This window comes from Elephantulus edwardii, unplaced genomic scaffold (genome assembly GCF_000299155.1).
Source record: "Elephantulus edwardii isolate Elephantulus edwardi_28Jun2011 unplaced genomic scaffold, EleEdw1.0 scaffold00027, whole genome shotgun sequence".
In the NCBI taxonomy this organism is placed as follows: domain Eukaryota; kingdom Metazoa; phylum Chordata; class Mammalia; order Macroscelidea; family Macroscelididae; genus Elephantulus; species Elephantulus edwardii.
The window spans coordinates 1,190,234-1,213,087 of record NW_006399777.1 but is presented as its reverse complement, the minus strand read 5'-3'; the positions used below and the strand labels follow the sequence as shown (position 1 = coordinate 1,213,087).

The 22,854-nt window shown below is 52.2% G+C and overlaps 1 protein-coding gene across 1 annotated transcript in view; it reads left to right on the top strand.

The window, feature by feature from the left end:
- Nucleotides 1–21,279, top strand: part of COL6A6 (collagen, type VI, alpha 6) — a 118,629-nt gene extending 97,350 nt beyond the window's left edge. Inside the window, exons 33-36 of the mRNA XM_006883397.1 lie at nucleotides 8,491–8,587; nucleotides 11,638–12,309; nucleotides 14,417–14,525; nucleotides 21,060–21,279. Of these exons, the coding sequence (XP_006883459.1) occupies nucleotides 8,491–8,587; nucleotides 11,638–12,309; nucleotides 14,417–14,525; nucleotides 21,060–21,279 (1,098 nt within the window). The remainder of the gene's footprint in view (nucleotides 1–8,490; nucleotides 8,588–11,637; nucleotides 12,310–14,416; nucleotides 14,526–21,059) is intronic.
- Nucleotides 21,280–22,854: the final 1,575 nt, after the last annotated feature.

The following is a 22,854-nucleotide window of genomic DNA, read 5'->3' as shown; positions in this document are numbered from 1 at the left end:
TGGGGTGAGGGTGTGATGGGGTGAGGGTGTGATGGGGTGATGGGGTGAGGGGGTGAGGGCGTGATGGGGTGAGGGCGTGATGGGGTGAGAGCGTGATGGGGTGAGGGCGTGATGGGGTGAGGGCGTGAGGGGGTGAGGGTGTGATGGGGTGAGGGCATGCTGGGGTGAAGGCGTGATGGGAGTCATTCCATGAAAAACAGCCGGATGATTTTACAACATAGTCACAACGAGATGCAATCTGAGGAGGTCGCTCTGGTTCCAGCTTCCTGAATTGAGAATGGAAATGCTGACGGGCGAGCACATTTGATGAAACCAGACAGAGGGGAGGACGGTCTCATTAGGTGAATGTACAGTTTGGTTCTTCATTTGTGTTGAGACCAGGAAGGACCCCAAGGAGGAGACACGGGGTGCTCTTAACAGCCGTTAGAAAAGTTTCCATTTCAAGAAAGGAAGTAACAAAGCATCTCACTCGCTGCCTTTAAATGCGGGGACAGGAGAGCACCTCAGATGACAAGAACAGGGTGGGTGGTGGCATGAAAAGCAGGTTAGGAGGGAGCAGGCCCTTCTGAAGGGGCACTGGATTTACTGTTGGAGACTAAATGCAGGTGGGCCTGGGTCACCTCCAGTCACCTGTTGAAGGTGACTTCTGCCTGTCTTCCCTGGAACCCCAGGACCAGGATTAAACACTCTTCTTTTTTTATTATTATTTTTCATTTTAATGAAGGTTTACAGAAATTTAGGGTTTCCTTCCAGTCATTCATTGTTGCACTTTTCTCCATGCCCACCCCTTCACCCCCATTCACTCTTCTTTTTGTAAAAGAAAAATTGTTTCATTGTTATATAATCCCTCCCCCCAACTCCACTCCACTGTGCAGCCTTCATTCTGGACTCCTGTCATGACAATAATACCCACACATATATGCCTTTTAAACAGTTCTCTCCCTCATCTGTTTTAATGCTGTATACATCATTCCTCCCCTCCTTCTCTGTCTTCCCTCAACCCCGATGTCAGTCTCGTTTTATAACAGTGGCCCTATGCAATATTTTTCCTTTTGTGACGGAGATATTTCACTCAGCATAACATCCTCCACGGTCATCCATTTTGCATAATATTTCATGAGTTCCTTGTTTTTCAATGCTGCATAGTATTCCATTATGTGAATATACCACAGCTTCTCTATCCATTCGTTGATGGGCACTTGGTTGTTTTCAGCTCTTTGCTATTGCGAACAAAGCCGGGATAAACACGGGTGTGTAAACACTCTTCTAAGGCTTTTGTTGACAGCTTTAGTTTACTTGGCTCTACAATCAGCACTCTTGGTACCAGCAGCCAGGAAGTTAAAAGACTCATTGCATTGGGAAAGTCTGCTGTCAGAGACCTCCCCAAGGTACTGAGGAGCAATGACATCAGTCTGGAGACTAAGGTGTGCCTGATCCAGGCCTTAGTTTTTGCAATTACTTGCTATGTATCAGAGAGCTGGACAATGACTAAGGATGATAAGAAGGAGAATTGATGTATTTTAGCTTTGGTGCTGGAGAAGAATATTGAATATACTATGGACAGCTAGGAGAACAAACCAGTTCGTCCTGGAGAGGGTGAAGCCAGGCTGGTCCTTGGAGGCAAGGATTCTGAGACTCCAGCTGACATACTTTGGACTTTTGCAAGGAGGGACCAGTCCTTGGAGAGGGGCATCGTGCTTGGGAGGGTGGCGGGACAGCGCAGGAGAGGAAGACCCTTGATGAGATGGATTGATTCCGTCACAGGGCTAATAGGGGTAGGCATGTTGGAGACAATGAGATTGGGAAGGGATAGAGCAGGATTTAGAGCTGCTTGTACATAGGGTCGCTCTGAGTCGCAAGCAACTCGAGGACACATAACAACCACCAGGCTTTTCCCAGCTCTGTAATGTTCCCTGAAGGTGGTTGAATAACCAGAGTTGAAGTGCAGTCCTTCCCTGACAATGCTTAGAGCATAAGCCTCGGGTTGAGGTGGCCGGTTGAATGCTGTAGGGCGAGCGCCCCGCCTCACACCCGGGAGCAGTAAGGAATGATGGCGTTGCTTCCATTGTTATTATGCTCCGTTGTTGGATGCTGAACTACAATCACTGTAATAACATTGAAGTGTAGCTTGTAAAGGAGCTGAATCTGCTATTAGCTCATCGAACTAACTCAGAATTATGCAAATGGAGAGGCTGTTGTGTCAGGATCAGAAAGGAAAATGCACATAAACTAGAAAAGACTGGAACGGGTTATACAAGTGAAGTCCCCTGGGGAAGCAGTGGCTCAAAAAACCCACACAAGACGTTGGTGGCTTGAGGGCCCTTACCGCTCTCTCCTGCGCTCTGCCGAGAGCCCCATCTTCGTTTTACAGACACAGAACAAGAAACAAGTCTATATTCTGATGCAAATGACGGAGGGCAGTTGTGGGGTAAGCTTACCTGCCACGCAAAGGTACATGCATAGCGAGTAACCTGTCGTCAGGGCCACTGAGCAGACACCAACAGCCAGGGGGTCGTGTGCTTAGGAAGGAAGCCTTTCCGGTCCTGAACCAACCTCACAGTCTCTGCACAAGTCCTGTGATGCAGTCAGATTTGGTAGACGTTTTGATCAGTATCTTTGTCTTACTGTGATAAATATACAAGTAACAAAACATTTTCCATTTAAGCCATATCCAAATTTGCAATTCAGTGACATTCATTATATCACCATGTTGTTCAATCATTATTTCATCCGCATTCAAAATTTTCCCATCGCCCTTAATTCTTGAATGCTACCACCACTTACAGATTAATGGTGCCCCTTTCTGCCAAATTGCTTGGATTTTTTTAGTTCAACTCGGAAGAGCACCAACAAAGATCCAAGTTATTGACCATGTTGTTGTTGTTGTTGTTGTTGTTAGGTGCCATCGAGTTGGCGACACTCACAGTGACCCTATGAACTGCAGTGACCCTTGCCTTACCCTGTGCCGTCCTCAGGGTCTCCACCAGCCCAAGCCCACTGTCACAGTCACTGGGTCAGCCCATGTTGTGCTGGTCATGGGCCCTCACAAATCTGAGCAGTGAGGGTCCCAAACACACTTTGGGTAGAAAAAGAGCTATTGATGCAGGAGAGTAAAAAATGGATTAGTTTATCCAACAAATATCTAGTGAAGAATTCACATATGCCACGTGTTGCCCTGGGCTCTGAGCAGCCAAGAGTAACCCAGAAAAACAAAAGACCCCTGATAGAACCAATAGAAGCTGTTGATCCTTGTCTAGAAGGGCTCAGAGGAGGCACAGCCCCAAGGTTACAGCCTGGCACCTGGCATTGCTGGGAAGGTGCACCCCGACCTCTCCGCTTGGCTTTGGCCGAGACCGCACCACTCCCTTCAGTTGTGCTTTTGTTATTGTTGTTAGTTCTCATCAGGCTCACGTCCCCTCATAGAGTTCCTGCGATTCGAGCCTGTCCCTGTCCTGTGCCACCCTCTCACTCTCCGCTGTGCTCCGGTCCACTGTTACGGTCACTGTGCCCGGCCATCTCGGTGAGGGCCTTCCTCTCTTGCTCTTGACCTTCCCCCTTTTTTAGTTATGTTGGTGTTTTTCTCAAAGACTGGGCCCTCCTGAAAACAGTTGTAAAGTATGTGAGAACACATTGCACCATCCTTGTCCGTAAGCATCAGATGACACTGACTCAGGGCGGCCCCACGTGCCCAGAACAGGACATCTCCTGAAGGACCTCTGGCTGGGTCTGAACCACCTGTGTTTTTGGCTAGTGGTCAAGCACTTAGCCATGTGCTAGCTGTGGGGACCTTGAACTTTTGTTCACTATTTAAGAAGAGACTTCACACTCTGCAGGAGCAATGCTGCCTGCATCTCCACTCTGGGGTTCTATTTTCTAACCTAATTTGCTCCTCACCACAGTGACTTTCACACTTGCCTCTGAGTCCAGAGTCCGATGTGAAAGCGGGCGCTGTGCTGACAAGTGGCCAGGCTGGGGAGTGGATGGACCATATTTGGACATTCCTTGCAGTTGGTTAAAGTTGAGTAATGAGCTGTCCGTTCCTTTTAGAGTAGAAGGCCACCTTTGACTGGAAATCTTGAGCTCAGCTTCTGGATGGGGACCTTCCCTCTAAAAGCATGTTACAGTGTCCTTTATTTTGGGCGTTCTGTACCCACTGTGCATGAGGCCTCCTAACGCACGGTGGCTCTCTTCTGCTAATGAATTTGTAAGACGTGTGTCTCTTTCAAACACCTGTTGACTCTGACTCCGGGTGACCTTGTGTGAGAGCAGGGCCATGCTCTGTGGGTTTCAGTGGCTGCTTTGTCCAGTGTAGATCGGCAGGCACTTCTGAGGTGACTCTGAGAGGACTGACCTGTACTCACTTGTTAGCCGGTTAATGGTTTACACTGTCATCTTTTTTACACTGAGAGAAGTGGAAGGTCAGAGAAGAAGTTCCTCAACACGATGGATCGATACGGTGACTGTAGCAATCGGCTCGAATGGGTCTCGGATAGTGGGGATGGCGTAGGATGGGACAGGGTTAGATCTGTTGTTCATGGAATTGCCGTGAGCCATAGAGAGAGCTCTGTGCGCCTAGTGGACAGAAAGTGATGCTACCGAGCCAAAGGTAGGGTATTTTAATCTGCGGCCCTCAGGCCTGGTTTTAATTGTTTTTGTCAAACATTCTTCTAAGTGGTATAGCACTGGTCTGTCCATTTGCTGTACAGAGGTAACCTGTGGTTGCTGTGAAGCTGAACACTGTAACACTGATGTGTCAAATGTGATAATAGTTACTCATAGTGGACAGTGTTTGGTGGAGCTCCCTGATTAAAACAAGCTTGGAAGCAGGAGTGGCATCCACTTCTGAAATAGCTTGCCTCCAGAAACCTTATGAACTTGGAGAAACGATGAAAGTTATGCAAGTGTTCAGGTCTTTCATTCATAGAGTCTCTATGAATTGTCTATGACTCGGTGGCATTTAACCACAACTGTCCATTTTTTTTAGTCCCCTCATTTTGTATTCATTATATTCTTTTTATTTTTCCTTGAGTATACCAACTTTTTAGTCCTTTAATACTCAAAGAAGAAAATACAGAGGGTATCATGCAGAACCCTTTGCTGAGTACCCCATACTGGCCACCTGCAGACTATAGCTAAACTCTCATCCAAGTTGGTGCTTCTTTGAACCCACTGGACTGTGAGTAAGAGCAAAGGTTAAGAGAAGAACCCTCTTGCTTAAGATTCAGTAAGTTCTCAATGATGAATTTACCATCGCTGTTCCAGTGACACATTGTGGGATGTGTGATCTGTAAAACTGTATTTCCCAAACTTCACTGATTGGGAGGTTTCTTGGTGGGAGTGGTAGAAGCAAAGCCCCCCTGAGAACTCCCCCAAATACACCCAAGTCAATGAGAACAACGGCACTGCTGTGGGTGGACACCATTGTGGTGAAATGTGGTAAATGTCAAGGCTAAATTATTCAGTAATGGCTCAGCCTTCACACTGTAGCTGTGCCAAGCACAAGAGAAGGTGACAAATCACAGCAATCCTGGGCCAAGTCCTCCAGGAATGTGACTCTAAACGAAGGTATTTATTGTTGTTGTTGTTATTGTTATTATGTGCTAGCAAACCCACTGCAACTCATAGCGACCCTATGCACAAAAGCTCTGCACTCTGCCCTGTCCTGAGCCAGTCTCACTGTCTCTGATACACCTACCCCACTGCACTGTGTCAATCCATCCCGTCCAGGGTCTTCCTCTCCTGTGCTGTCCCTCCACCCTTCCAAGCATGCCATCTTCTCCAAGGACTAGTCCCTCCTGTCAACCTGTCGAAGTATGAGAGATGGAGCCTCACAGTCCTTGCCCCTGGGGAGCAGCCTGGTTCCCCTCTCCAGAGCCTCACTGTCCTTACCTCCAGGGAGCAGCCTGGTTCCCCCTCTCCAGGACAGGCCTCCCTGCTCTGACAGCAGACTTTCTAACAGGGGTCTGCAAGAGCCATGGCAGCTCAGGTGGAGGACCTGCCTCCTGCTGTGAAACGCAGTCACTTCCCGCACAGGAAAGCTCACTGCCAGGGGAGAGCAAGCATGCAAGCTGGGGTCTCCACACTGCGCCCACTCTGAGGCAACAATGGGGGTCTCTGTTCCCTCAGCTCCTTGCAGCGCATGGTGGTTGTTTACGGCTGTGGCGGGTTTTGTCCCTTGCAGATGGCCCGGCCATGTCCTCTGGTGCTGAGTTTGCTTTCTCTTCGCTCACCACCACCCACATGGCCTGAAGCTTTGTTTCATGTGAAACACTGACCAGAGATATCCATCAAAAGCTGTTCGTAATGCAGACTAATTGCTTTGCTGGTTTATTAGTCAAGACTTTTACATACGGTCACGCAAGGCAGCTCAAGCTAGCTTAAGCGCACACAAGTGCACACAAAGGGCGTTTGTTAGAAAGGTCCAGATGAAGCCCAGTGCCCTCTGACCCACGTTTCCTGGGGGAGCAGCCTCGGTTTTCCCCTGTCCTCTCTCAAACACAGAAACTAGCATTTCTTCAAAGAACTCATTTCCATGAAGAATCAGAGACATTGCAGAGTCTGGTAAAGGTTGGTGGATGGTAAGAGGGTCTCCAGCACACAGAGTGCCGCATCTCACCGCAGGAAGCCCCATCTGTGTCACCCCCATCCTTTCCTCTGCACCTCTCCTGTGTGTGGGGGGGGGTCTTTCACTCTTCCACCCCCAGTGTCCTGTCCTGCTGTCCTGGAACCCATTGCCTTCTCCGTGGAAGGGTCTTGCACTCTTCCACCCCCAGTGTCCTGTCCTGCTGTCCCTGAGCCCTCCACCTCCACCATGGGAGGGTCTTTCACTCTTCCAGTCCAGTGTCCCGTCCTGCCATCCCTGAGCCCACCACCTCTCCTGGGGAAGGGTCTTTCACTCTTCCACCCCACTGTCCCGTCCTGCCCGCTCCTGTGTCATCCTCTGGCCACGTGCTGTCCCTGAGCCCGCTGGGCAGACACTGCCTATCTCGCTTGTTGAGGATCCTCCTTTTTCTAGTTGACTATTTTACCAAACCTGTCTTTCTCTCGGGACCAGCCCTTCAGATGGCCCCCAAACCACACACCATGGCCAAATACCACGTGCGATGAGTCCCACCCTCCTTGCTTCTAAAGGACATTCTGGCTGCACTTTGTTCTTTTTCTTGCCAGTTTTTAACTTTACTTGATAATCAGCTCTCGGTTCTCTCCCTACATTGACTGTAGATTTTTTTAAGGTGGTGACAGGCACGCAGGTAACCAGTGTACACAGCTTGTTTGGGGAATCCACGTCCTCATTCCGTTTTCTGGGCAACTGTACATGGGTGCGGTATGGGACATTAAGGAATGTTCCTTTAGCCCGGACGGCTTGTTGGTCTGGTGACAACGTGAACATCTAGTGTTCCCATCTGCTTCATGGAAAATCTCTGCAACTCCTCGAGTGCCCGAGGGGCACACTGCTTAAAGCCCCCTCGATGGACATGCTTGTGGAGCTGGTGGTGGACTCTGGTCACTTCTCCATCGGCAGCTGAGCGGCCCTTCTCACCTGCCTTCTTTGTGGGGCCGCAGTGCTGGGGCCAGCTTGGGAAAATCTGCTTGTCCTTCTAAGACAGATCTGTGTGTTCTGTGGCAGGCCAGGTATACTCAGTGTTCTTCACGAAGTATTATGATCGCCGGGTGGAGCCAATGGTTTGCCCTTTACTAATAAACTACAGGTTGGCAGCTTAGGCCTCCCCACTGGCACCACGGGAGGCCGGGCAATCCTCCCCAAGGACACCCTGGTGGCGGCTCTGCCCTGCACACACGGTCACCATGGTTAGAAGCGACTTGATGGCAGTGGATTTTGATTGGTTAGTAGTAACCCTGTTTTACAAATGAGACCTGTTCCAAGCCATGGTATTGGCAAGTGCTTCCTATGCACCTGAGCTCTGAAAAACAAACAAAAATGACAGAAGAATCAGTGCCTTTGACCGTGGCGCTGGAACAGAGGGCTGAGTGTCCATCCACAGATGGCCAAGAGAACAAACAAGTCTGTCGTGGAGGAAACACAACCAGACTGCTCCTTAGAGGCGAGGACAGGGACACTTCATCTCATGGGCATCTTGTCAGTCCTTCTCCTGCTGGGAAAGGCAGGGGGCCAGAGAGAGCAAGACCTTCGGCAGAATGACACAGGGACCATAACGGGCTTGGCGTATCACAGACAGTGAGGGTGACACAGGGTAGGACAGGGCTCCAGTCTGGTGGTCACAGGGTCACTGTACTAGCGAAATTGACAGCACCTAACACCATCACCACAAGTGAGGAAACACAAGTGAAGTTAACTGGTCATACAGCTAAGGAGTCCACTGGGGTTTAACCTCGTCGCCTCCCTGACCCTCTGTGCTGACCATGACCTTCCCAGCCTTGCCTGTGGCAGATGTCCATTCCCCGAGCAGTCCTGGAGGGTTTCTGCAGCCCCCACTAAGCTGCTTTTTCTCTTGCTTCTGCTGCTTGCAGATCGACGACACTGGCACGTTCCAAGTCATCATGGTCCCGGCTGGAGCTGACTTGGCGCCAGCACTCGAAGGACTCCGGCGCTGTACTTTCTGCTATGGTAAGACCCCCTGGGGGAGCCTCTTTCAGGCAGGACCCTTAGAGCGGTGAGTCATTGCTGGCCAAGACAGCGGGAACGTGGCAGCGGGCTCACCCCATGACACAGCTTCCACAGACGGACTGTCTCGGCTCGGCGGGGAGGGTCACTGAGAAGGCTTGTCCAGGTCTCCTACACAGTCTCATTTCTCCAGCATCACATTACCCAATGCTTTGCATTTACAAAAGCAGTAAAAAGAAAAGCTACTGTCAATTGTACCCATCACTGACACTTAGCATCGCGCAGTAACAAACTCGGGGGTGCCAGAAAAGGGGAGACTGTGGCAGCTGCAGTCATGACTGGTCTGTGGAGCCCAACCACGTGGGTGCGAAGTGCACCGAGCAAAGCGCCCAGGAAGCTGTAAGGATTTCAGGAAAGCTCTCACTGCCCAGTGTCACCTGCTGTAAAGTATGTTTTCCCAAACCTCTGTGTTCATCGCCTCCAAGACATGCTTGACAGAAATTCAGCACACCTCCCTGTCTGCTCAGGAATATTCTTCAGTGCTGTTGAAATAAAACTGACCCATATTCCCACCTTTTCCATTGACAAGCTGCAGCACGGATGGCCAAATGCCAACACAGATGCCTTGTCTGCACTTGAACAGGACCCACAGGGCGAGCCCCACGACTGGACTGGGGCCTTCTCTTCCAGTGCTGTCATGGTTTTGAGAAGTTCCTGGGCGGTCCCAGCAGCGGATGTGCCCAGCTCACTGAAACGCTGCTTGGAAGCTTGATTTTCACCCAACACTGGGCATCTACTGCCCACGACTGAACCACTGAAAACCCCAGGAGCACAGTTCTACTCTGGTACACGTGGGGTGGCCATAGGATGATGGCCTCGGTGGCCACGAGTACCAGTAACAGCTATGACATGCGCAGAAGTGACTGCGATGGCCAGTGGGCGTCATGTAGACCCTGGCTGGAGGCCACATGCTGTTGCCTTCTGGGTAACAGACGGGAACCTTGCCCTTAGGAAGATGGGGCTTGAAGGCACAGAATCATATGCTCTGGGGCTCACAGCCCAGTTAAAACCAAGAAGGCAGGCTCCAAACGGCCTGAACTCCCGGGCTAGTTGGTTGGGTGTGTGCAGATGAGTAGCTGAACTCCCAGAAGCTTTCCAGACTCTGTAAATTATATATCACCCATTTTCTCCCACGAAGCAGCTGCTGGATTCAAACCACATGCCTCTGGGTTGGCAGCACAATTCCTTACCTCCTAGGCTACCAGAGCCCTGTGAGGTAATGGAAGCCCCGTATTTCTGCTCCCCGAAACTCCCGTGTGGCCTAACTAAAGCGGCTAGTTCCTCTCCTCTCCCCATGGCCTGGTGAGATGCTCATCTGTGCCCCGTGAGCGGCCGCCACAGCGAGGTAGCAGCTCCGGGGGGGAGGCAGATTTCCTGTCTTCTCAGAACTCGCACCCCTTTCTCTCTAAGCCACCATCTCCCGTCCCTGAGGCTCACGGGGTGGGTTTCCGTGCTGGGACTTTCCGAGGCAGTGGAGGTGCGAGCCATGCCCTGGGGGACTGTGGGGGTCCGCTGACGCTGAGAGTCTGTATCTGCTCCCTCACACTGTCCCTCAGGACACTCTGCGGGGACAGAGTCACGTCCGTGTGACTGTGGAGAGACCCTGGCTCCACGTCCTGCCTCCAACTCGTGTGTAGTCTCTTCGGCGTATAATGGAAGAAACTTTGGCTGCCGCTCCCCGTTCCCTGCAACTGAAATGTCCACAGGACCAAGCACTGGGCAGCCCGCTGTCTCTGGTTTTCTGAAGAGCCATGCACACAGGTGGCCGCTCTGTTATCTGTCCATGTCCATGGCCGTGACGTTGAGTGTCCACATGAGAAACCTCACCTGTCCGCAGCCAGTTTGTGAGCCTGGGCCAGACTGGAGCTGAGGCGTCTGCTGCACCCCCAGGACCTACACTCAGCCCACTTCTCTCTCATCCAGTGGCATTTTATGGGGCTCTTGCCTCATCCAAGAACTGGCAGTGCACACACAGCGTGTTCTATTTCTCCTTCTTCAGTTCCTAACAAGGCCCTTCTCGCCCTCAGCCTTGGTTAACTTTAGGGGTGAAAGCCTAGGATTCTAGAACGCCAGCCCAGGATGGGGCCTGGGACAATGAGAGTTCACCTTGCTCAGGGCCTGTTGCTCAGGGCCTGTGCAGCTCTGGGGCCCAGCTGTGGCTTGACAGGGGGTGGAAGGGGTACAGAGCATGGCTGTGACAGACAGGGCCTCCAGCAGTGGCTTGCCAGGGGTTGCAGGGGTACACAGCATGGCTGTGACAGAGACAGTGTCTGCATTCAGCCACCCAAGGGGCCTTCCCACTGCCATCCCCAGGGCCCTGGCCCATCAGAGCACAACTTCATGTGCAAAAGCACCTGGAAGTCCTGGGGTGTCCTTGGCTAAAAGCCTTTGCTCCCTGGCTACATTTTCTTCTATAAAATAAGCAGGATTTGGACAATCTCCTATAAATATTCAATAAAATCCACTTCCTCCTTTTTCTGCTACACATTCCTTTCTAAATGAGATGGGCATTTTTGAAGGAATGGCCTCCCACCTTCTGGTCAGGGTGGGTTTAACCTGCATGTTGTCAATATGGAGAAAGCATTAGTTCTCATGGTGGTTTGGAGTGGGCTCTGGTGGTCTAGTGGTAAAGAACTGCACTGCCAACCCAAAGGCAGGCTGTTCAAATCCACCAGCAGTTCCGTGGGAGAGAGCGGGGCAGTCTCCTCTGTGCAATTTGTTGTTGTTGTGTGCTATCGAGTCAGGACCGAGCCATAGCTGACCCTCCAGCAGGCGGTGGGAGTCGATGGCCCATATTTCTCCTGCAGAGCAGCTGGATTCAAACCCCGAGGCGGAGCTGTGGGGTTTACGGCCCCTGAAACCTGCCGGAGGGCCAGCTACAAGTTTGATCCTTTGGAGGTTTTCTGGGTTTTTAGTCAAAGGGCGTGCGGCCAGGCCTGTGGGATGCTGTCTCTGCTTGGCTGTCTGGTGACCCCATGACTTTTCGTTGGCAGATGTCTGCAGACCGGACCCTTCCTGTGAGCGGGCCAGGCTGGGCCCCATGCAGGCCTACATGGACGCGGCCTTCCTGTTGGACGGCTCCCGGCATGTGGCCCACGCCGACTTCGATGACATGAGGCGCCTGGCGGGGGCCCTGCTGGAGCACTTCGAGGTCAGCCCTGAGCCCCTGACTTCGGCCTCTGGGGACCGGGTGGCCGTGCTGAGCCATGCCCCCCGCGGCTTCGTGCCCCAGGGCGCCCGCAGCCCGGTGCAGCCCGAGTTCAACCTCACCACCTACGGCAGCCGACGCCTGATGCGGCGTCACCTGGAGCAGGCCACGCAGCAGCCCGGCGGGGACGCCTTCGTGGGCCATGCCCTGCGGTGGACCCTGGACAACGTCTTCTCGGGCACCCCCAACCCGAGGAGGAACAAGGTCCTGTTTGTCCTGTCAGCAGGGGAGACCAGCCCGCTGGACCGGGAGGCCCTGAGGAGCGAGGCCCTGCGGGCCAAGTGCCAGGGCTTCGTCCTCTTCGTGCTGTCGCTGGGCCCCGCCTGGAGCAGCTCGGAGCTGGACGCGCTGGCCAGCAGCCCCGTGGACCACCACCTGGTCCAGTTGGGCCGGGTCCACAAGCCGGACCACCAGTACAGCGTCAACTTCATCAGGTCCTTCCTGCAGTCGGTCCGACGTAAGTGACCGGAGTTGGTCTGTCACTGTGCGGTGTGGGGGTCTGTGGTGTGCCCACAACAAAGTTGGCAAACCCACGTGGGCCCTAGAAACCTCTTCTCTAGTTTGTAGGGTGCTTTGGGCATGTGGTCAGGAGGGGCTAGTCCTTGGGAAAGGCATCGTGGTGGGAAAGGTGGGGCGTCCAAGAACGAGAGGAAGCCCCTCCACAGGGAGGAGTGACAGGGTGACTGCCACCCTGGGCTGCAGACCAGCCGTCGGCGAGGATGGCGCTGGACAGGGCAGGGTCCAGGGCTGTGCGTGGGGTCAGGACAAGTCACAGTTGACTTGGTGACAGACGACAGTAACAGCAACACCAGAAAGGAGCACAGGTAACAGTGGGAAGCTGGGGGGGGGGGGGGCTGACGCCCAGCATCTCCCCCTCTGGGCCTGGGACTATGTGGAGACACCCGGGCAGGCAGCTGTCCAACCATCTGTGGTCGGGATCAGTGAGGTCACTGAGGTCACTGCTCAGCTACAGGATGAAAACCCGGCCGTAAAGCCGAGGAGAGAATCACAGAAAGCTCAAATGAACAGTCCCCGAGGAGACTTTTCTAGGTTCTGACAGCCAAGTTTAAAGGCTTAGCCGATGCCATTTTTCCCGTCAGAATGAGAGGACAGCCCGGGGAAACCTTCGCCGTCTCTGTAATGGTTTATTATGGTGCAGCAATCGTGTAACTTGTGTTCATATGAGAAGAGGAAGAGAAGGGAAACGTGGGCTGTACTTCTGGGATCAGAACAAAGCTGTAAACTTTGTTAAATTCACAATAAAATAAAGTTGGAGGGGGGGAAAATCCATAAAACTACAGGAAATCAATCAATCAATCAAAAAACTGAGCTTGGCACCGTCCCAGGAAAGCACACGTAACTCCTTGGCAGGTGGGCAGCCCCCTGCCTGCTCAGCATGGCACACTCCGAGGCACCCCCGCTGACCGGTCCAGGCATGAGCACCCAGGAGTGAAGAGCCGACTTGGCCCGGCCGGCCCCCCGGGATTCCGCAGTGAGTCCCTCGTAAGTGGCTGCCGCTCTGTTCACACGCTGCTGCACCTGTTTGCCAAGCCTGGTCCACATCAGGATGAGCAGTCGATGACGAGAAGCAAGGACACTGACGCACAGCCTGACGTCTGGGCACGATCAGGAGAAGCCAGCTGTGCGAAAGGCGAGGTGACGGCCGTGCTTTCTAGAAGCTCACCGTCCTGCCCGGTGTGGCGGCTCCGTGCAGCCTGAACTACTCATGCCTGGAAGAATCCTGCCGACAACAGGCCACTCACTGCGGCCGAGCTGAGCCTCCCTCCCAGCGAGCCTCCGTCCGGCTTCCAGGCGGCAAATCTTTACAGAATGCTGCCTAGCTTTCTCCCGCAGAGCAACTGGTAATTTTGAACCGCCAACCTCACAGTTAACAGCCTGGCACGTTATGCCCTGCAGCCAGCCCCAGGGCTCAGGAAGCTTGCTCCTTGGAACACCACTAGCTCTCCAGGAAGAGACTCAGGCCTGTTTAACAAGTCTGTCCTACTTCATGCTGCAAGGACGTGGGGACTGCATTTCTTAAGGGTCTCTATCAAAAATGGGCTTTAAACTGGCAAACGGAAGAGGCATGTGGTATTATTTGGAGAAATTCATTTGGTGGACCCACTTCTGAGTGCAGACGGCCGTGGGTCAGGCCAGAGGTACACAGTCACTGTCACTGCCGACGCGAAGCCCGCAGGAGGCTCCCTTCTCCTCTGGGCCCTGTTCCTGCACAGAAGGAAATGAAACACTGTCCTGATGAGTTCACGGCAGTGAAAGGTCTGAGGCTCAGGGCGGCTCCCGGCCTCCCCTCTGATATCTGACGTTAGTGGCCAAGGGCATCTTAATGGAAAATAAGCCAACTTTTCTCCCAGTAAATCGAGCAGAGACACCTGTTCTAATCTCAGATCTAGAGTCCCCTCTGGAAGCAGGGACATGGGCCTCCATCTGGACGGCCACCGAGTCGCCTCTTCCTCTGAGGGGTGCTGAGAACGGTAAGGGGCTTTAGCAGACCAAGCACATTTGCAGAATGTTCACAGCCATGACCGAGACCCCTCTCTTCCCAGGTGCCATCAACAAATACCCACCACTAACCCTCAAAGCCAAATGCAGTCAGCTCAGCGCCACAGAGCTCAGCTCCACGGAGCCGAGGCAGCCGCTGCGAAGCTTCCAGAGGTAAGTCCGTGGGGTCTGACCTGGGGCATGTATCCTCGTCGTTCATTCCTTCCTCAGCGTCATCCTCGCCCACACTATTGAGGTAGAAGCTCTTGCTAACGGTATTTAAATAAGCTGCTGTTGTTGTCATTACGTGACACTGAGTCAGAACCAGTGGGGATTCCGGCTCCAGGGCGCACACGTACACCTGACCGTCCCTGGGCTCTCAGAGGCTGTAAACCACACGGGAGGAGACTGCCCATGCTTCTCCCTGCCGTCCAGTCTACTACAGCTCACAGTGACCCAATGGACGACAACCCTGAACCCTGTCCTGTCCTGAGCCAGTCTCACTGTCTCCTACGCACCCTCCACCACTGTCCCAGGTACTGTGTCAATCCATCTCATCCTGGCTCTTCCTCTCCTGGCTGTCCCTCCACCCTTCCAAACGTGATGTCCTTCCACAAGGACTGGTCCCTCCTGGCAACATGCCCAAAGTCTGTAAGATGGAGCTTCAGAATCCTTGTCTCCAAGGAGCAACTTGGTTTCCTTCTCAAGACAGACCTGTTTGTTTTTCTTGGTGTCCACGGTATAGGCAACACTATTTTCTAGCACCGCAACTCAAAGACATCTGTTCTTCTGTCATCCTTAGTCATTGTCCAGAGAGGCCAAAACAAAGGGAAGAGATGTGTGAATAGAAGAATTCAAAGGGGACTGAGAAGAAAAAGCGAAATATTATAACAAAATGTGCAAAGAGCTGAAATTAGACAATCAAAAGGGAAGAGCACGCTGAGTGTTCTCACGCTGAAGGATTGAAGAGCAGATTCGAGGCTCGAGCTGCAGTACTGAAGCATGACGGGTAAAATAATATGGGCTGAATAATGCGGGAAGCATAAAAAAAATTAAAATAAAATAAAAAAACATGGAGGGAGTACACAGTCACTGTACCAAGAACTGGCCGGCACAGACTGTCTCAGGAAGCAGCAGATGATCTAGACCCAATGGTAACAAAGGAAGAAGTTCAAGCTGCCCTGACAAAAAAATAAGCACCCAGGAACCAGTGAGGTGTCGAGTGAAATGATTGAGCAGGCAGGTGCGGCTCTGGGCGTGCTCACCCTCTGTGCCGAGAAATCTGGAAGACAGCTACCTGGCCAAACACTGCAAAAAAAAAAAAAAAAAAAAAGATCCTTATTTGTTCTCATTCCCAAGAAATAGGATCCAAAAGAATGTGAAAGAATTAAATAATGTGAATATCACATATGAGTAAAATCCTGCTGAAAAAATAGTTTTTAAATGCCGAGTACATCAGTACACCCAAAACTCAAGCTGGGTTCGGCATGTGCGTTATCACTGCTGACTGCTGATCGGACGGGTCTTGACTGGAAGCAGAAACACCAGAACGACGTTTGTTTTATTGACTTTGTGGAGCAGACTGTTATTATAAAATTGAGAAGAATAGGAATCCCAGAACACGTAATGGTACTTAGGCAAAACCTCTATATGTAGGACCAAAATGCTGTTGTCTGAGCAGAGCGAGGGAGCACTGTTGTTGTCGTTGTTGTTACGTGCCGTCGAGTCGCTTGCGACTCATAGCGACCCCATGTACATTACGTTGCTTAAAATCAGGGAAAAAGTGTGTCAGAGCTGCATCCTCTCTCCACATCCATTCGATCTGTCTGAGCAAATCATTGGAGAAACTGGACTCTATGAAGAGGAATGTGGCATCAGGAGGAGGAAGACCCATCAATCGCCTGCATCATGCAGATGACACAACCCTGCTTGCTGAAAATGAGAGGAGCTGAAGCACTTGCTGCAGAAGGTCAAGGTCTGCAGCCTTCAATATGGATTACATTCCAACATCAAGAAAACAAAAATGCTCACTACTGGGCCAACAAGTAATATCGTGATGGAGAAAAGACTGAATCCAACCATTTCATTTTACCTGACTCCACAATCAGCACTCACCACAGTGACTGCTCATGACAGAGAGGGAGAGAGAGAGGGAGGGAGGAAGTGTATGGAGGTGTACGTGTGTCTGATGGTGGTGGAGCAGAAGGACATCCAATGCTCATGGGGAGGGGGCAGGAGAAAGGCACCCACTGCTCGTCTGTGTGTGTCTGTGTGTGTGTCTGTGTCTGTCTCTGATGGTGGTGGGGCCGAAGGCGCCTTCTCCCAGTCCAGAAGCCCAGTGTCAGAAGCTCTGAGAAGCTACCCTCTGGAGTCTCCCTCCTTGGCTCCAGGCTCGGGAGCTGTCCAGCAGCAAACACTGGCTGAAGTCAGGCCTCAGACAGCCCAGGGCTGGGGCTCCCCCTGCTGAGGGCGCCTGGAAGCTCGGTGCAGAAACGCTTGGGGAGCACAGAGCCTGCGGAAACTCGCCTCCAAGAGGCAAAGGCCAGAGGGAGCAAGCCAGCCAGCAGCCCTGGCACTCCCTGCAGACAACAACAACTCTATTACAAAAATCTAAGAGTTGTTGTTCTGTGCCATCAAGTTGCCTGAGACTCATAGCAACCCTATGTGCAACAGCCCTAAACCCTGCTCTATCCTGTGCCAATCGCACTGTCTCTGACACACCCATCCCGATTACCCCAGTTGCTGAGTCAATCCATCTCATCGAGGATCTTCCTCTCCTGTGCTGTCCCTCTACCCTCCCAAGCATGAAGTCCTTCTCCAAGGACTGGTCCTTCCTTGCAACATGCCCAAAGTATGTCAAACAAAGCTTCAGAATCCTTGCCTCCAAGGAGCAGCCTGGCTTCACCCTTTCCAGGTCGAACCTGTTTGTTCTCCTGGCAGTCCATGGTATATTCAACACTCTTTTCCAGCACCACAGCTCAAAGGCATCAACTCTCCTTCTATCATCCCTAGTCACTCACTGTCCAGCTCTCTGACACCTAGCAAGTGATTGCAAAGACCATGGCCTGTATCAGGTGTACCTTAATCTCCAGAGTGACACTGTTGATCTTCAGTACTCTGGAGAGGTCTCTGACTGCAGACTTTCTCAATGAGATACTTCTTTTAATTTCCTGGATGCTGGTACCAAGAGTGTTGATTGTGGAGCCAAGCAAACTAAAGCTGTTTATCTCTTCACTATCATTATGCTGCCAATTGGCCCAGTGGTGAGAATCTCTGCTTTTTTTATATTGAGCTTCAATCCATATTGAAGTCTTAAGTCCTTGACCTTCTACAGCAAGCGCTTCAGGTCCTCCTCAATTTCAGCGAGCAGAGTTGTGACATCTGCATAACGCAGACTATTGATGAGTCTTCCTCCAATCCTGATGCCACATTTCTCCTCATAGAGCCCAGCCTCCTGGATAATCTGTTCTGTATAAAGACTGGAAAGGTATGGAGATAGGACACATCCCTGGCGTACACCCTTCCAGATTTTGAAACATGCCATTTCCTTGCTTTGTTCTGACAACTGCTTCCTGGTCCAAGTATAGGTTTTGCATAAGCACAATTAAGTGTTCTGGAATTCCCATTTCTCTCAGAGTTTGACATATCATGTGGGAGCTCTGGTGGCCTCATGGTGAGAAATTACAATCCTGAAGGCACACGTCAAATCCACCAGCTTCTCCGTGGGAGGATAACAATCTCCTCCCAGGTGATTAACTGTCGTTGAAAACTCACCAGAGGTCAGCTATGAGTCAGTTCTGACTCGATGGGACCCAACAAAACCATGAGCAAATGGTATTCTCACTGGAATGTAATCACGGCTGCTGTCCGTGGTAACCAGAAGAGGGTTGCTGGTCACGTTAGCACATCTCTGACAAACACAGATGGTCAGCGCTCAGACATAAAGTACACAATGCATGGAGACGTGAATGTCCATGGCATCTAGGTTGGTGGACGTCTCCTTCACCCTGCCCCTCTACAGAGGATGAGGACAGAACATGTGATGTTAGAGGTCAGACTGTTATCGCTGAGGAAGCAGGAAAGGTCTCTCTGAAGAAGTGACCATAGTGAACATCGCCACTGCCCCCTGGTCTGTGATTCGATGGCTCTCCCATCCCCTCTGACCCTCCACTGAGCCCACAGCAGAGGCTTGGTGATTTTGACAAACCCCTCTCTTCTGGAGCCACCAGGCCCACCAGGGCCTCATTCTGTATTTATGACGAGCCTGTCCTGTACCAGGCCTTCTAACCCTGACTGGACCAGTAGCTAACCCTGACTGTATCTGACTGTACCACCTTGTCCCAGGCCAGCTGCCTTCCTCGTTCTAAAGATCGTTAACACCGTTCTCAGCGGAAGGAATAATGGACTTGGTAACCCCCCCTAAAGATTGGTTCTGACCAATTTTTGGTTATAATCTATTTTGGATAGGCCCAGATCTGCCGCTGACCTGTACTTCTGCGCACCTCAGTCTCCAGGAGACAGAAGAGACTAAAGGGAGAGGCGGGAGGCTCCACCGTTGTTCGTAACACAACAAACCCTCACTGACTGGCTTCCGCTCATTGCTACCTTCTAGGACAGGAGATTATGCTTGGGAAGGTGGGGGGACCTTCAACCAGGGGGACTGGCACAGTGACTGCAGCCGTGGGCTCCAGCAGGTCAGCTGGTGAGGAGGGCGCAGGGTGCGGCCGGGCTCAGGTCTGCTGTTCACCGGCTCATCACGCGTCACGCTCAACTTGACGGGACCTAAAAGCAAGGACAGAACAGGAGATCCGCGCCCTCAGATCCCCAGGACCGGCTCTTGCCGTGTGTTCTCATGTGGACCAGGTGGTGGGTTCAGAACATGGTGACTGAGTGGAGCAGCCCAACCACCACCCTGCCAGCAGGACTCTTGCTTTTACCACTGGGGACACAGGACCACTTCCCCACTGTGCTGTTCCCAAGCCGCAGGGCTGGAGAAGCATGTGTTCGGACCATTGGTCTTTGTACCACGTCCCTATGAAGTGAGTCGTCTGCAGCTTCTTCCAGGGCTGGTCAACACAGCAGTCACTCACTGGCCGGGTGTGGGTATCTGAACCAGCTCAAATGACACTGAAAATGCTTTTCAAGTGCTAAAGCCACACATGGTGACTGTTGTTGTTAAGTGCTGATGGGGTGACTCAGAGCGACCCTACAGACAACAGACCTGAACCCTGCACTAACCTGTGCCTCCTCTGCATCTCTGAGACATCAATCCCACTGCTGCAGTCACCGCGTCAGTCCACCTCCTGGGGAGTCTTCCTCTCGCTCACCAGCCCACCTCCTTCCCAAGCGTGATGTCTCTTCCCAAGGAATGGCCTCTTCCCAGCAACATATCCAAACTACGGGAGCCGAAGTCTCACCTCCTAGCCCCTCAGGACCTTTCCAGCTGCACCTTCCCCATGTGTATCTGCACTTCAGGCCGGCCAGGAGACGCTCAGTGCTCTTCTCGAACAATTCCAAGGCGCCAATCCTTTTTCTGTCATCCTTATTGATTGTCCAGCGCTCAGATGCATAGTAAGTGACCACAAAGACTGAATCAGGTGCACAGGAGTCTTCAAACCAACATCACTGGGCCCCAGGGCCACCTGTAGGAGTTAAAAGTGGTGTCACTTCAAAAGACCCCGACATCACTGGTCTTCACTGGTTTGGAGAGGGCCCGGCAGCAGGCTTGCCCAAAGCAAGGCCGATATGCTGACCGCTGGGACATGTGGTTAGTAAGTGCCACGCCACAGGATACTGGCTCAGGCTCTACTGGACATTCTAGAACTTTCAGTGAGTCACGTGTTGTCCTGCCAACACAAAGGCTGCATGTCTCCAGCATTCCGGATCCAGCAGCAGCCCCTAGCAGAGAGGAGGATGGGTGACCCTTCCACATCAACAATGTCAAAAGCCCGTGGAGGGTCCCTGCAGACGTGACAGCATTGGTGGGCTTCTGAGACCCCGAGATTGCCTCTCCTGGCGTGCATGGCTTTCAGGGTCATGAATTACTGCTGGGTTCTGCACTCCTCACAGGCAAAGTATGTGCCTGCCAGACTGAGCCACACTTCCTCCCTGTGCCCAACACAGTGCCCCGGAAAACAGACAGCAGGCATCTGGAAGGATGGGTGGGTGACCAATGGCGGAAGGCTGAGAGGGAAGGCGTGGCATTCCTGTCTTCATCGGCACTCTCCTGGACCCTTGCGATTCCAGTGGTGAACACACAGATATTAATGAAGTCCATATTAGAAAGATGTTCACGAGTTAATCAAAGTTGAGTCAATGGTGCCCGGTGAAGTGTCCCGAGTGCCTGGGAGTGGAGTGGAGTGGGGCTGGGGCACATGGTATTTGATGATCTCGGAAGAAGGACCACTGGAATCCAGATCAGCATAATTAGGAGTCAACTGCAAAAAGATCTGGATAGAACGAGTGTTTCATAAACATGCTGCATTTTGATATTGAACTTCTCCTTTCTCGTACCTGGATAGGGCGTCTCATTCCCTGGCCTCTGCTATATGGGCCAGTGCATATTCTTAGCTTAATAATCTTAACAAAATTACCGTGGAGCAAAGCTGCACATGGGAATGGGCACTGCTGTCTGTTAGGGAGATTACTAGTCTATTCAAGAGGAAACGGCATTCATCTTGCATGACCTCTTTTCTTTTGTTTCCATAGCCCTGTTCCTGGACCACAAAAAATTGCCCTCAGAAAAGAGGAGTTACAGGATGCAGGCCTCTTTCAGGATGAAAAATACCTTTCACGAGTAGCAGGAGGCAACCTAGATGGTGCTGTGCGAAACTTTACCAGAAAAACATACCACGCCTTTACCAACAGGAAGAGAGTGATGAAAACAGCTTCCACACGACACAGTAAAGAGAGTGCCCGGACAGTTTAGTGCTGGGAAGACTTGGACTGAAATAACCACGGAATCCAAGCCTGCTTCCTGAACCCGAGGCGGCTCCCTCACGGCTGGCTGGCTCCCCAGTGCAGACGTGCGCTCTGAAGGCTCAACAAACCCCCCGTCGGCCTGCAGGTGGGAAACGACTCCTTGTCACCACTGTACCCACGCGTGGCTCGCCCATGTCACCGCCCCTGACCGTCCCAGGTGCTTTATGGGACACGTTCAAAACCATCAGGACACGGAGACAGCAGGGCGAAGCGTTAGCAAACGCACCGCGGGGTATGCACACAGGACCCTGCTCATTTTCCCTAAGTCTCTGTCCAGTTTTTGCAAACCAAGCGTTACTTCATCTTAACCCTGCTCACTAGTTCTCTATTTTGCCAGAAGTACTTTTTTTTTTACTGGTTTGATCTATTTTGACATTTACTGCAGAAGGTGATGTTCTGGAGTTTGAAACTGTGGGTGTGCATGCCGACAGAGCCCGTGTGAATGGGCCAGGCCTCCCGCGGGGGCCCCCTCGCCGCTCTGGAAGGGACTTGAACAGAGAGGTGAGCAGCAGGGCATCCTGGTGCCAACTCCAAACCCCCAAGCTCGCCGGGGCCCTCTCGCCGCTCTGGCAGGGGCTTGAACAGAGAGGTGAGCAGCCGGGAATGCTGGTGCCAGCTCCAAGCCCCCGAGCTCTCCAGGGCCCCCTCGCCCCTCCAGCAGGGGCTTGAACAGAGAGGTGAGCTGCTACCAGCTCCAAGCCCCGGAGCTCGCCAGGGGCACATGAGCCCCACATTCCCACTTGTGAGGTGAAGGCCCTTCTCCCAGCTTCCTGCCTGGCCATTCTGGTGATGGTGTCTTTTGTTCTTCCTCCTCTGTCCTTTCCTATGTCCCACCAATCCCTCTTTTCTTTAGACACAGCCAACCAATCTCTTGCCACAGCGCAGCTCCCATCACGCCGGCCGGTTAAATGCAGCGTCTTCACGTGCCTGAGCCTTTGTGGGGCGACCTGCCAGCTCCCTCCTCATGCAGGTCCAGATGCCATAACTCGTCCTTAGCCCTGTGTTGGGGCTGCTGGCCTCACCAAGTGAAGCCAGCAGAGCAGGACTTCCCTTAGACAGCTCAGGCCCTCTGCTCCCACCCCGAGCACGCTGTCTGATGGGGTCAAAGGCCGGCCGGGAAGACATGCTTGGATGGGCAGATGACACCCAAGCCTCCGAGCTACTCGGTTCCTCTTCAGGACCTGGGCCTCATAAACCCTGGGGGAGGTGCCAGCTGCAGGTGCTTTTAAGAACTCGGTCTGCCACCTGCATTGAGCTCCAGCGGAGAGTTCTCGGCTGTGTCAGAGGAGTCTTGTGTTCCGTGGACACTCAGGTAGCAGAGAATAAAGCCTATCAGGTTTCTCCATTTTTCCTACGTGGTGCTGAGGGGTTCAGGAAAAGCTTACGTTTCAAGTACCGGAAACTGATGATAAATATTTAAGAGGTATTTTAATTAAAAGGTTCTTTCTGGCTAATTTTTGATTAAGCAAAAACCCCGTCTTCTGTTTATTGTTGGAAATAGTGTTACAGTGTATTTTTTTTC